The sequence below is a fragment of the Eleutherodactylus coqui genome, chromosome 4, assembly GCF_035609145.1.
Source record: "Eleutherodactylus coqui strain aEleCoq1 chromosome 4, aEleCoq1.hap1, whole genome shotgun sequence".
In the NCBI taxonomy this organism is placed as follows: domain Eukaryota; kingdom Metazoa; phylum Chordata; class Amphibia; order Anura; family Eleutherodactylidae; genus Eleutherodactylus; species Eleutherodactylus coqui.
The window spans coordinates 38,271,001-38,284,196 of record NC_089840.1 but is presented as its reverse complement, the minus strand read 5'-3'; the positions used below and the strand labels follow the sequence as shown (position 1 = coordinate 38,284,196).

Here is a 13,196-nt window from a genome sequence, read left to right as displayed (position 1 = left end):
GTGGTTTCCATTAAACAGGGTGACATAGTGCTGCATCTATTATAGTCAATGGGGTCCATTAGGTTACATCATTTAATGGTTCTGTTCAGTCAGAGAGGTCTGAGTATAATGCCGGCGTCACCTGGGGGCGAGAAAATCACACAAGGTTTGTGTATTGCAAAACGCACAAATCTCGCCATACATGAACCCCCCTTTTAAATGGGGTTATACACATGGGCAATTTTATTTATTTATTCATTTTTCCTGCATTGCGATCCGGGAAACAAATCACGGCACGTCCTATCTTTGGGCATGCCCGCGCATCGCATCATCCATTGCTTTCAATGGGGCATGGTGGCAGCATCACACCATGTGCTAGGTGCATGGGTGCGATTCTAGTGTCCCAGAGTTGGGGTCTCACAACACTGTTATAGCTAATCTGAGCTAGGACAGACCCCACAGGAGCCGAACAGAAAACAGCTATCACAACTATGAGTCTAACCTGTCCCTATACAGCTAACTGTCAGTGTGTTCACTGGCAAGCTTGCCCTATTCCCTCCATTCTTCCACAAATAACTTTCACAGACAGTCAGGACTTAACTTAGTGTGGTGGCTGTAGCTTTTCAAGAGAGAAGAAGTTGAGGAATCACCGCAGGTTATTTCATGTCTATGGAAATTGTTGAAGTGTCTACTTCCTGCTAAAACTGCCAAGTGAACTTTGTTCTGTCATATTGCAACAGCCAGTAAACTATGTACCTCCAGTATTACTAAAGCTCTTTGGACTAGTCTCTTTCTTTCATCACTACATTACATGCAAAGGCACTGGCGTCATATTGAGCTTGTACCATTTGCTATCACCAGTCCCCCTTGTGTAATACGTCTACTGCACGAGCCACTGTTCTATGCAGAGTAGCCAGCACCATGACTAGGCCAGAGCTAGAACACCCACTGGGAAATACTTCTGAAAACAATGGGAAAAACTCAGGATTGCTACTTGACCGAAGTGATAATAGGTGGATTTGTTATAAAAACACCTCGCATCCATGGCAAAATCACATGTCATGATCGCCCGTGTGAGGCTAGCCTAACTGAGCATGAAAATGGAACCCATAGTGCAAGTATGGACTAACCTTCAGGACCTACAGGACTATATTTGGATTTAAGAAAAAAAAAACGAGCTGGTCACAATATGTGTATATAATAATATAATACACGCAGTGGATATAAGGTCTACACACCCCTGTTAAAATGCCAGGTTTTTGTCATGTTAAATAAATCCAACAAAGATGAATTATTTCACATTTATTTCCACCTTCACGGCAACCCCTTATCTATACAATTCCACTAAGAAACAAACTGAAATGTTTAAGGGTGGAAAAATAAAGATGGTGATGTGGAAGCCAGGCCTGGGAAGGAAATGGTTAAATGTTGATGTAAAGGGTTAACCAAGACCAGAAGGTACTCAGCCGCTATGCTCACCTGCATCACATCTTGTATCTAAGCTAGAGGCGGTACAACAGGGTACTAGAGCCGCTATGCTCACCTGCATCACATCTTGTATCTAAGCTAGAGGCGGTACAACAGGGTACTAGAGCTGCTATGCTCACCTGCATCACATCTTGTATCTAAGCTAGAGGCGGTACAACAGGGTACTAGAGGCTTCATGCCCACCTGTGTCACATCTTGTATCCAAGCTAGAGGTGGTACAATAGGGTACTAGAGCCTCCATGCCCGTCTGTACCACAGCTTGTATCCAAACTAGAGGCGGTACAACAGAGTACTAGAGCCTCCTTACAAGGGGTCAGTTTTCTGCAAGAAATTATCCTTTTGCTCTGATATTGTAATCATTTATATTAATGTTACAATCACGCATGCCTTAATTCGATTCTGACAACTGCTTCTAGGGGGAGGAATTTTTTTTTTTTATAATGAGTGTATATTTGTGTACAATACATGCGTATTATATGCAGTAAGTATACATATATGTGTGTACTATGTATGCAATGTAAGGGTACCTTCACTTGCATAGTTTCTGATCGAGATAAGGATTTCTATAGAAGTTAAAAACCATGAGTTATATTCCATCTTTTAGTAGCTTTTTGTACATGTAGGAAATATAGTTATACTATATAGTCAGTCAGTTATAGAATGATGTAATCACATGATGAAAATATGTTTTCTGCCATTTTGTTTCATAAATGTATATCTGTTTCTTAGTTAAAAGGTAGCATAAGATGGAGGTAGAAAACTGCCTAAATATGAGAATTAAGGTGGACCAGAAGTTGGTGATAACATGTTAACCAATTGTCATGTCTGTCTACTGAGATCTCTTGTACTACAGGTTCTCTGGAGCTTTCCAGCCCAAGTGAGGGGGATTGTGCTTGCTGGGCGTGTGTGTGTCTTCAGTCAGCCAATCACTCCAGGTCACTACACATATAAGCTGTCTTCCCAGGTGTGGGTGTGTTCAGCTATCGCTGTTCTCATTTCTCTCTGTGTTGTGCGAGCAGGTTCTATGTGTGGTGGCTACAAGAAAGGTTTGTGTCTTATGATTATGTTGCTGGACCCCTGGATAGTGTAGGGACTACTAGTATTGCAGGGAGCCATGACGTGTCCCGCTAGCTTCCATGTTTTGGCCAAAATTTCAACAAATACCTGGCATTTACAGCATTAACATCTGCTACTGGTGTTTGTGTTTGGCTGCTGTATGGTTTGATTATGGCTCTGTGTGTCTTCTTTTTCTGTCCAGTTGACCCTGTTGGTGGTGACATGTATATGTGTCCTAGCCTGGGTGCGTGGCTGCCCCCTATTGTGGCGATGTGCCCGCTCAGATAGATCCTTGGTCATCTTCTTTTGTAGAAGATAAGGAGAGGTGTTAATTGGTGATTGTTTCACCTGGTGTCTCCTATCTTTGGTATCATTCTGGTGGGCCTGGTGCTCATTTGCCCACATTAACATAACACAGTCCTAGCAACACCAATCATAGCATGTTATATGAGAAAGTGAAAGTAAGTTTTGCTATATAAGGTATATTTATTGGTTCTGGGCACTCAGGTTTTTAGAATGAGAATTCACTGGGTGTATGCCAGAATAATAAACACCTCATTTTCTGAAGAAGCAAGTCTCCGGGGTCCTCTCTTCCCATAATGATAAAACTAAAATAGTGGATTCCAACCTTTGAAATGCCCAAGTAAAATGGGCATTCCAGACTATTTAGGAAAAGACCCCATCATTCTTCCACTTTTTGATCAGAGTGCGGACACAAACAGTTGGCATTTTCACATTTTTGGATCCTCTTACTGATTTATAAGGTTGAACTACTTTTGCTCCTTGGATTCTTTTTGGCAATTATTTTGCTTTAACCAAGGTTTAGTAATGAGCAAACTGAGTGCAGCCTGGAGGAAATGTACAAGGATGTCTCCAGAGAGGAGGAACTCTGCTCCAATGACTGATGTCTCTATATTTGTGTCTTCACAGTTGTCCTCATCATCCAGATCCTGTCATCCGTCTCATCAGTCTATGTGCGGAGAGGATCAGACATCACTGACTGCGGCATGGAATGTCCTCATACAAGAGATGTCCTGCAGCTGTACAGAGTATGTGGAGATGAAGAGACTAAGCTACTGGAGTTGTGGTGTGATAATAGTTGGTCCTATAATCACTGGGACCCCAGACTCCACCTAAACACAAGCAGCGGGTGCTGGAGGCTGACAGATGCCAGGAAGGACGACTCCTGTCTGTATGTTCTCTGGCGTCACAACCGTTCGGGGGGCTTCCAGCGCTCTACAGCCATCACTGTACTAGGTAAGAGCTGGTGGATCACATCACAGGGGACATTTTGTCTATTGTCCTTTATGGGAAACCTGATGGTTACTGACCTCCTGATACTTCCAGATCCAGTTCTCATCTCCAACATAACCAGTAACTCCAGCCGGCTCGGTCAGGACATTGCTGTGAGCGTCCAGTTCTCTGGAGAGGAGGCGGCTGTGGCCTGGGAGGTGGACAGGGGGTCTCTCCCTGACAGATTCCGGCTAATAGATGACAATAGGATGTTGATTATCCCGAGTGCCCAGAGAGAAGATTCCGGCAGGAGACTCCGTGTCCGGATCACAAACCCAGTCAGTGATGAGACCCGGGAATACCAGCTGGAGATTACAGGTAAAACAATATTATTGGGATATTATACGGACCTCACAGGTAAGAGGGTATTAATAGGCTTTTATACTGTTATCACACCTTCTTTGCCCTGTAGAAAATACCAATTAATGCAAATACAGATGGAGAACTCTTAAAATATGTATGCATCTGTTGCTGAATCACTTTCCATAGACTTTGATGGGTATATTAGATCTAAATTAGTGCATACTGTGTGCTGTGTTTTTTTCCTGCTAATTTATGTATATTTTATAAATAGAATTATAGATTTTTCTTTAGCTGATTTTTTACAATCTGCACAACACGGATTAATATGGATTTGAAATCTGCTTATCTGAAAGAGCCCATAGTATACTGGCTTCTGTAATGTGTTTCTGGTTATAGCGTACGTTTTGTGCATTTTAAATCCAGAATCTCCAACACAGGTGTGAATGAAGCCTTAGCTCTGTAATTTTGCTCTTGCTTGTTGGTATATGTCTTGTTTTCTAGTCCTGTTCTTCTCAGTTTTGCTTTATTGCCTCTGGGTTATGGTGTGTTTATCAGGGTCAGTGTTTCAGGAGGAGTTTCACATTAGAGGATATGGTGTTGGGGCCAGTGTTTCACATACAATTTCCATTAGAGTATATGGTTTTGGGGTCAACATCAAGGATAGATTAGGGTAAGACTTGTGGAATGCTAGCGTTTGGGTACTTTTACACAGGATGAAATTTCAGCGCCTGACACTTATACCAACAACTAGAAGAAACACATGGCATCAGCACTCATATACATTTTTTAATCAGAAAAACACATAACTCTAATATATATACTAACCACATAAAAAATGCAAGATTCTCAGTGTCACGGAGAGTGGGGGCCCTGATTGATCCTTCCTCTGTTGCCTGTTGGTCACAGATTGACTATTCTGAGCGCTCTCTCCGCTCTGAACACTGGTCATGGCAGAGCCTCGATCAATCACTGTAGCAGGATTGAAAGCTTGGAGTTGTTAAAATACAGGCTGCTTTGTACTTGTCTTACCCAGGCTTCTGCATGCATGCAAAGTAAAAGCTCAAATCACTACCTGATTTGGTCTCATGGCTCCAACTCTCTACAATACCCACCCACACTTACTACAACCACCAGCTTTTATAGGTAAGCTGGGACCCAGACTATGAATTATAAATACATTCTTTGGAGTTATGGTTTTAAAACGGACAAGGCTCAACTAATTGCAGATTTATTCTAATAAGACTAGCAGTGCAAATATACATAGGATATACAAAAAGGTTGTTACATGGGTGTATAAGGGTATACAGGTGTACACAATAAGACGGTATTTTAAAATAAAGCAAGGAGAAAAATAAACAAAAGATACCAGATTTGGGATACCCGGGCCAATGTTCTGATTGGTGGAGTTGCTGGAAACAAAATGGGACAGTCCATATGCCACAGCATACCTCCGTGGTCTGGCAACAGGGGTCTGTGGAATCCTGAATTATAAAGAAACCCTGAGAACACACCTTCCACCATCCCCTCTGATATCATTCAGGAGGTTGGGGTTGGGGCATACGTTCCTTGTGGAAAAATCATAATTACCAATTTTGGCCATATCTCCTCTGGAGGCCTTCCAATCAGGAATATAGGCCCGGTATACTTCTGGTCATGATTTTATCTATTCAGCGACATCAAGCATGACGCTTAAATTATAACCAGGTATGCTGATAAGCCATTCAGTGGTGATACTGAGCTCGTATTGCGACATGGGTAGATGCATTTTATTCAGCTGGCCCGCCCGATTTCAAAAACATAACTCATATTGGGATAGGACCTTCACATGACTAATTAACTATTCTTCCATTAATCTGGCTTTCGGTGACAGTGAGTCTGTGAAACTACCCGGAGTGTTAAGCCTCACTGGCAGGGTGGTCAATTAACATCTACCTGTCACTGGCTAATTTTATTGCCATCATGATCAAAAGACTTCCTGAGGAAGAATTTACATCAGGAATGTGAGGGGAGGAATGAGAGATTAAAACATTGAATTCATCTTTCCTGGTGTCCTGAGCAGCGAGTTGCTATGGATAGTTGGGAGATACTTTATCAATATCTCTATATCACACTTAGTATATAGTTTGATAAAAGTATGTTAGTCTATCCTCCAACGTCCAGGTGACCACACTTTTGACCACACTGGGTCCTAACACTGATACTAGGCATATGGTTTAATTATAAAGTGGGAAAGATGGATATTCTACCTTTTTTAGCAAACCTCTTTCTCTAGGCTTTTTAAACCATGGCTGCAACTAACCAGTAAAAATGACTGTTAGGCGCCTGACAACCATCCCAACAAAATCGTTTCTGTGCTTTCACATAGAAGAGATAGTCATTCAGTGAATGAATGCAGAGATGCTAAGATCTCTTCCACCCACCTGCCTCTTTGAGGAACTGCCTGTTCACAACAAACGAAAAATCACACTTTTATATTATGTGTGTTTATATGTATTTATAACTTGCTTTTTTAAAAAAAAATTAAAAACCTTTTGTAGGGAGCAGAAGATAAAAATTGAACACATTAATATGATTTAAGCCCCTCACACCGACTCTCGCTCATAATGTGGTTCCCAATTAGTTGCTCAACAGTTAAAAGCAGCAGCGGCCCCTAAACATCTGGGAGATTAATGCATTAGCAAACATAAATAAAACTCATAATTTACCATATAATTTATTAAGTATAACTTAATAAATAAACTAGTATACGTACATCAGATCTGTTCTATAGTTAAGCTAATTTCGCACAAACGTATTTGGGAAGCATTTCCGCTTGTTAAAAAGTTGCAATTATAACGTGACCAAGCGATGCCTTTGATTTCAATGGCTTCGTTCAGACAAACATGTTTTTTCCGGGCAAAATATTTGTGCAAGAAAAGATAGGACCAGCTCTATTTTTCTCAGACGTATCTTTTACACGGGGCACGAAAAGATGGGTCTTGACTAGAGATGAGCGAACCTACTCGGCCACGCCCCTTTTTCACCCGAGTACCGCGATTTTCGAGTACTTCTGTACTTGGGCAAAAAGATTCGGGGGGTGCCGTGGGTGAGTGGGGGGTTGCAGCAGGGAGTGGGGGGAGAGGGAGAGGGCTCCCCCCTGTTCCCCGCTGCTACCCCCCGCGCCGCCACACCTCCCCCCGCCCCCCGGCGCCCCCCGAATCTTTTCACACGAGTACTGAAGTACTTGAAAATAGCGATACTCGATCGAGTAATTACTCGAAACGAAAAGGTTCGCTCATCTCTAGTCTTGACCTATCTTTGTCTGTGCTGCGCATAAAGCTGCCAGGGAATTGTATGGCAGCTGAAAAAAAGGGAAGGGGAGGGAGTTACCCTGCATACAACACTGGAAAAAGAAGACAGCCTGCCATGGTATAGCAAGACATCATGGTATAGCATTTTAACTGTCAGTCCACCATCAGGGCTGACATATCTGCTGTTTTTTATTTTGTTTTTGTGGTTGGCGGATTACTTCTAGTCTAATTTTGGACTTTTCTACCATTTTCTCTGGACTTGAGTTCCATTAATTTGTTCCTAATTTGTATATAAGCTCCTGACTGGGTTTATATACATCCTTTCATCTGGACATAATCTCCAGATCTCGACTTTGGATTTGCACCCATTTAAGGGTGCCGTATGGTCTATAAACTAATTGGGTCCTATTGTGATTTCTCCTGATCTGGGGAACTAAATATGTAAAATACCTTGATAGTCATCTCAGTATTGGGTTCTTGATAAATTGGGTTATTTCTGAAGAAACAAATCAAACCAGTAAAAGACTAAATTAGAACTAGAACCAGTAATAGAGCTGAGTAAGAACTGGAATCTGAACCAGTGATAGAAATGAAATCAGAACTGAAATCCTATTTAGTCTTTTAAATTCCATTTACCCAGTGGACATGATTTCCGCCGCGGAATCCGCAGCAGATTTTGCCCATAGGGAATCTTTGCCATCCGCGGGTCCATTAAATTGATTTTTGCACCCGCGGGTGGCATTTTAAATGATTTGCGTTTTTCATGCGCGGGAGAAAAAATGCGGCATGCTCCATTTGCCGCGGATTCCGCGCGGATCGGCAACATTGCTATCACATTGATAGCAATGTGTGCGGATATCTGCATGCAAAAAAAAGTCATTTAAAGCAAATCCGCCGCGGAAATCCGCGGCAGATTCTGCGCGGATTGTATTTTTTGAGTGGACATGAGGCCTTAGAGTTTCTTTCTAAATATTGTGAGACTGACTCTACTGGTCAAATCAGACTGCAATTCTTATAGTTGCAGGTGATGCTGTATAGCGGACTGTGCGTTCCTTCCAACAAATCCCAAAATATCTATTGGAACAATCCTCTGATCTAATCTGTGATTTGGCATACGTATTAGTCCAAGATGTATCTATGGAGATATAGGTGCCTGTTCTGAACCGGCTTATCCCCAACTATTGGGTTTGTCTCCTAGGGTCCGCACGCTCCGACTAGGCATCTCACTTATACATCAGGTGTTTGTTGCACTCTTCTGATATCACATGGAGGCATCCCAACGAACCCTGTTACTTGTGTCTGTTTCATACTTGGGATTTTGCTTGGTGACTGAGAGGTGGGAGTGGGAATATACTCAGACCCGGACCCCTTTTGGGTTCTCTGTCTGTGTGCTGCTTCTCTTACTGTTTAATTCCTCTGTGTGTCTATAGGGATATCCTCGTATTGTTTAGTTTTTTCTATAGCCCCCTATTTTAATTTTTCTAAATAAAATTATTTGTTTTAAGGGTTGTCTTTTTCTGTGAAGGGCTTACTGTTAAAATAATATTGGACCCCTCTTCATTTAATTTCATGCAAATATACGGTCCTTCGGGCAAACGTATTTATATATATATGTTTGTGTGAATAAGCCCTGAGTGGATTTAAAAATATCAATTCCAATCGTCAGTCGAGCGTGTTAAAAATATATTCATAGGTAAATACGTTCTGTACGAGAGAACGTATTTATGCATACGTTCGTGTGAATAAGCTCTTACGGTGACGGCTGTCAGACAGCATAATCCAGAAAGCCTCTTTAGTAGGCTAATTTCAAACAGGCGAGCGCAATATCAGGCCATGAAACTTGACACAACACCGCGCTTAGGAATGTGCAATATTCCCACTGATGCGAGGAATTTTTGTGTCAAAACCTCGTTTCACACTCACGTGCACCTCACATTGGCAGACAATGGGCAAGGTGTTCTGAGGGAATGCCCAAACATAGGACATACTGTGACTTTTTCCCACACCGCAATGTGATGTGGAAAATAAAATCGCACGTGTATATGACCCCATTCTGTCTCGCATTTTACAAATATTGTGCAATTTTCTCAGCCGTATGAAAGCGGTCTGGCGGAGCTTGTTCTTTGTCACCAACCTACATTGCGGTACACGGTTACATATGGATATATCACCCGCAGGCATATGTATTGTGTAATAACACAGACTGTGACTGATACCCTGTATGTTATCAGATAATCACATGTATACAATAGATGCTCATATCTCCGGGTCTCATCCTCTATGATATGTCTTTTATCTTCTGGCAGATCCTCGGATTCTCCCACGTTCTCTTGCTGTTGCCGCTGCTCTGGCTGTAGGGATTCTTCTCTCTGCTGTCATCATTTTTGTAAGTTTGTGTTGGAGGATTTTATCTTCTTTTGTATAATTTTGAGATAATTACAGAAAACTCTGCGGAGATGTGATCTACAAGATCTGTGATCTGTTATGTTATTAGTATAGTAAGACGAGGAGGAACGTGCCGACCGATAATGTAGAGATGCAGATGAATGGTCCCTCAGAAGAGAATGGACATCCTCCAAGAGCCGATCAATCAGGTGCCGTTATATTCAGTGTTGTACTTTACAAGTGTTGAGCAGCAGGTGAAGTACATCTGTAAAACCACTACAGGAAATGTACATGACCGGCTGAAGCCAACTGGGTAGCCATTGTTATGTGTCCAAGTGTCCGTCTACGGGGGACCCAGGAGAGAAGACATAGGTGGTCTGTCTGATGTTACATACAATGTACTCAATAAGCTTTGTGTAGAGAGTAGAGGTAGTCAGAACATGACCCAGAGGGATGCCGATGCAATGATGAGGGAGCGGCGGGGGTCCAGCTAGTGGGAAATGTCATTGGTGGTCTTAACTGTATAGTTTATCTTTTACTACAAACTGGAAATAAAGCCTTAAAAAAAAATATAGCAGAAATGTCACTTTAAGGGCTCAGTCACACCGGCGCCGATCCTCCCGTGTTTCAGGACAGGAAGACTGCCGCACCGCATGTCGGACGAATCTCCACATGACCGGCTCAATTGCTAGCCATATGTTCTTATCCGCAGGTGCGGAGATTCACCTGCCCTGCCGTCTTCCTGTCCTGAAACACAGGCGGATCGCCGTCTGTGCGACCAAGCCCTAAGGCGAGTCTACAGGTAGGCCGATTTGCAGCGAAAGCCTGCCTCAAAACCCTGCACCAATTTTTGAAATGGGTTTCTTGCGCATTCCTGTGTAGAATTCAACCTCTCATTGAGAAGAATTGAATTCCGCATCTCATGTGAATTTCCACACGAGTTTTGTGCAGATTATTTCCGCAGCTTGTGAATGAGATTTTCTGTGCAGAGTCAGCACGGAAATGTTGCGATAATTCCATTTGGTCTGGACTCCCCCTCACAGGGCTGATCTCCATTACTCTGTACATCCGCCATGCTCCTCATGCATAAATTCAATCCATGGCCATGATCAGTAAATGACTCCCCTCCGCCTCCAGCTACTGAGCCCAGAGATGCAGGTGACCCGTCCGGCAGTGGTAATCAGAATATACTGTATGACCGTCATACTGATGATATAACTGCTTCCTTCTAGATCCTCCTGATGTTACAAGAGCACTTCTGGACCCCCAGGATTCCCATGAGACGAATGGATTGGGGATCTCTGCAGTATGAATGGCTCCATCTTGTGGCTACGTATTTTATTATTTTTATCTCGGCTTTATATATATTGTATAGTTATTGGCTGTAGGATGAAGAACTATGAGGAGCTCTGGTTTTGTGGTCATATTTTCTGCCTGTTGTCAGGCAGGGGTGGATTGGGAACCTAAAGTGCCTTATTACCCTCAAACAGCATATGCCCCTCGTGGCACCACGCATTAAAAGTCTGTCCAAGGATTCAACTGGCTAACTGGGATTTCTCCTGGTAAGTTCAATGGCCGATCCACCCCTGTTGTCAGGAGGTTGCAGTGACTTCGGGATACGATATCTTCAGCCTGCAGTGATCCTTCCTGGGCCAGTATAATTGGAAATCACATACAACATACAATGGTCTAGACACGACCCCGGGGACCAGCTTGGGCATTTCACCACAGTATATTGGTGAAGTGCCTGCACTGATGTGGCTGGTAGAGCCAGTTTCTTGTACTTCTCTCTACATCCAACTGGTTGCCTCTTCACTATAGAGTACAATTTGTCATGTAGTACCCCATAGTTGGGGTCCCATAGCATTGTTATTACTATCTCATGTGAAATGTCTATATGTATAAATCGGTGTATGTATATAATGATGTATATATTGTAATATAAAGAGATGAATAAAGAGTCCACCCAGCTGGACAGCTACGTCGCCGAGCAGAGACCGGCTCTGCAGAAATCCGGAACCAGCTGGAGAGGGGGTAAGCAGAACAGTGACTCTTACAAACCCTTCCCCCTTGTCCCTAGATCCTCAGGGGGGTCTGTTCCCTCTCCTCCCTCCAAGTCTCACCTGGAAGCCCGCAGATGTTTTTTCTACAACAAAGTTGGCCATGTCAGAGCTACTTGCCCTGACTTGAAGGAGACGACCCCCTTCTTCAAGCCTCCTGAGCCTCCCACAGGTATTATCCTGGCAGGTGGGGGAGGTAGAAAGGAGACTGACAACCGGCAAGCCGTCACTGTGGGAAAGACTGTGACTGTGGAGCTGCATGATACTAATGCAGAAATATAAAAAGATAGTCAGGGAGGCGCTTCAACTAGTTAACTGGGGGGTGTCGCTGGGTGATCAGAATAAGTGAAATAAAAATAAAGTTTTAAAGGGAATAAAATAAAATAAAATGGGACTTACCCGGTGTATGGTGGAAACCCCTGTGGAGAGGGGTCCCACCAACACCTCCTAGTCCAAGTTTGCTTGTCAGACCTCTCAAGGGTCTTAATCCTCTGGTGTCGACCTGGTTCCTGAGTTGTTGGAGTCTGCTGCAGAGCTTCTGTGTCCAATAGTGGATTGGACCCACGGAAACGTGATGACGAAAAAAAGGTTTGAAAAAAATGCTCTTGCGCCGTCTCAACAAAACAACTGGAGTTGACAATGTAATATTGTCTAAAAGATTTAATAAAGTACAACGCGTTTTGTCGCGCAAAAGCGACTTTATCAAGTACATAAAACATAACATAACAATGCATCCTTATATAGGGACTTACATGAATGTAATGATATTCCTAAAGTGGATAACCGGGTGTAAGCAGCCCACATGACCTCCACGTCATGTGTGCCACGTCAGCTCAATAGTTGCCGGTGGAAAGTGAAACTGAAACTACTTCCGGGTACGTGATGATCACGTGACCCGAGTGGCAATATGTATGCATAAAGTTTTTTTAGGTTTACGTCTATACCGCTATCCAACTATATATATAGTTATGATGCGGGCGGTTGTTTCGATATATTATGGGCTCCGGTATGGATTACCGGCATAGAAGTGTAGAGCGTCATGACGCGGGGTTACGTCATGACGCCGGTAACGTCATGACGCCGGTAATGTGAGGACGCATGGTAGCGCTAGTGTATGTTGGTGTATTACTATGGCGACCGGCGTCAGAACGTCATGACGCAGGGTTACGTCATGACGCCGGTGACGTGAGTGTGCATGGTATCGCTCGTGTCTGTAGATGTATTGCTGTGTGTTACTATGGCGACCGACGTCGTGGGATGGCGTGGTGACGTAGGTACGTCAGCATCGTCCTGTGCTCCCAGCGTGGTTGCATATTGCCGCGTTGCTATGGAGACTGGTGCA

At 43.2% G+C, this 13,196-nt stretch overlaps 1 protein-coding gene across 1 annotated transcript; it reads left to right on the top strand.

Moving 5' to 3' along the window:
• Positions 1-3,077: 3,077 nt before the first annotated feature.
• LOC136625229 (leucine-rich repeats and immunoglobulin-like domains protein 1) lies at positions 3,078-12,203 on the top strand. The gene is made up of 4 exons (XM_066599270.1): positions 3,078-3,780; positions 3,871-4,134; positions 9,716-9,795; positions 11,027-12,203. Exons 1-4 carry the CDS (start codon positions 3,531-3,533, stop codon positions 11,180-11,182), a joined length of 750 nt encoding a protein of 249 aa, XP_066455367.1. The 5' UTR covers positions 3,078-3,530; the 3' UTR covers positions 11,183-12,203.
• Positions 12,204-13,196: the final 993 nt, after the last annotated feature.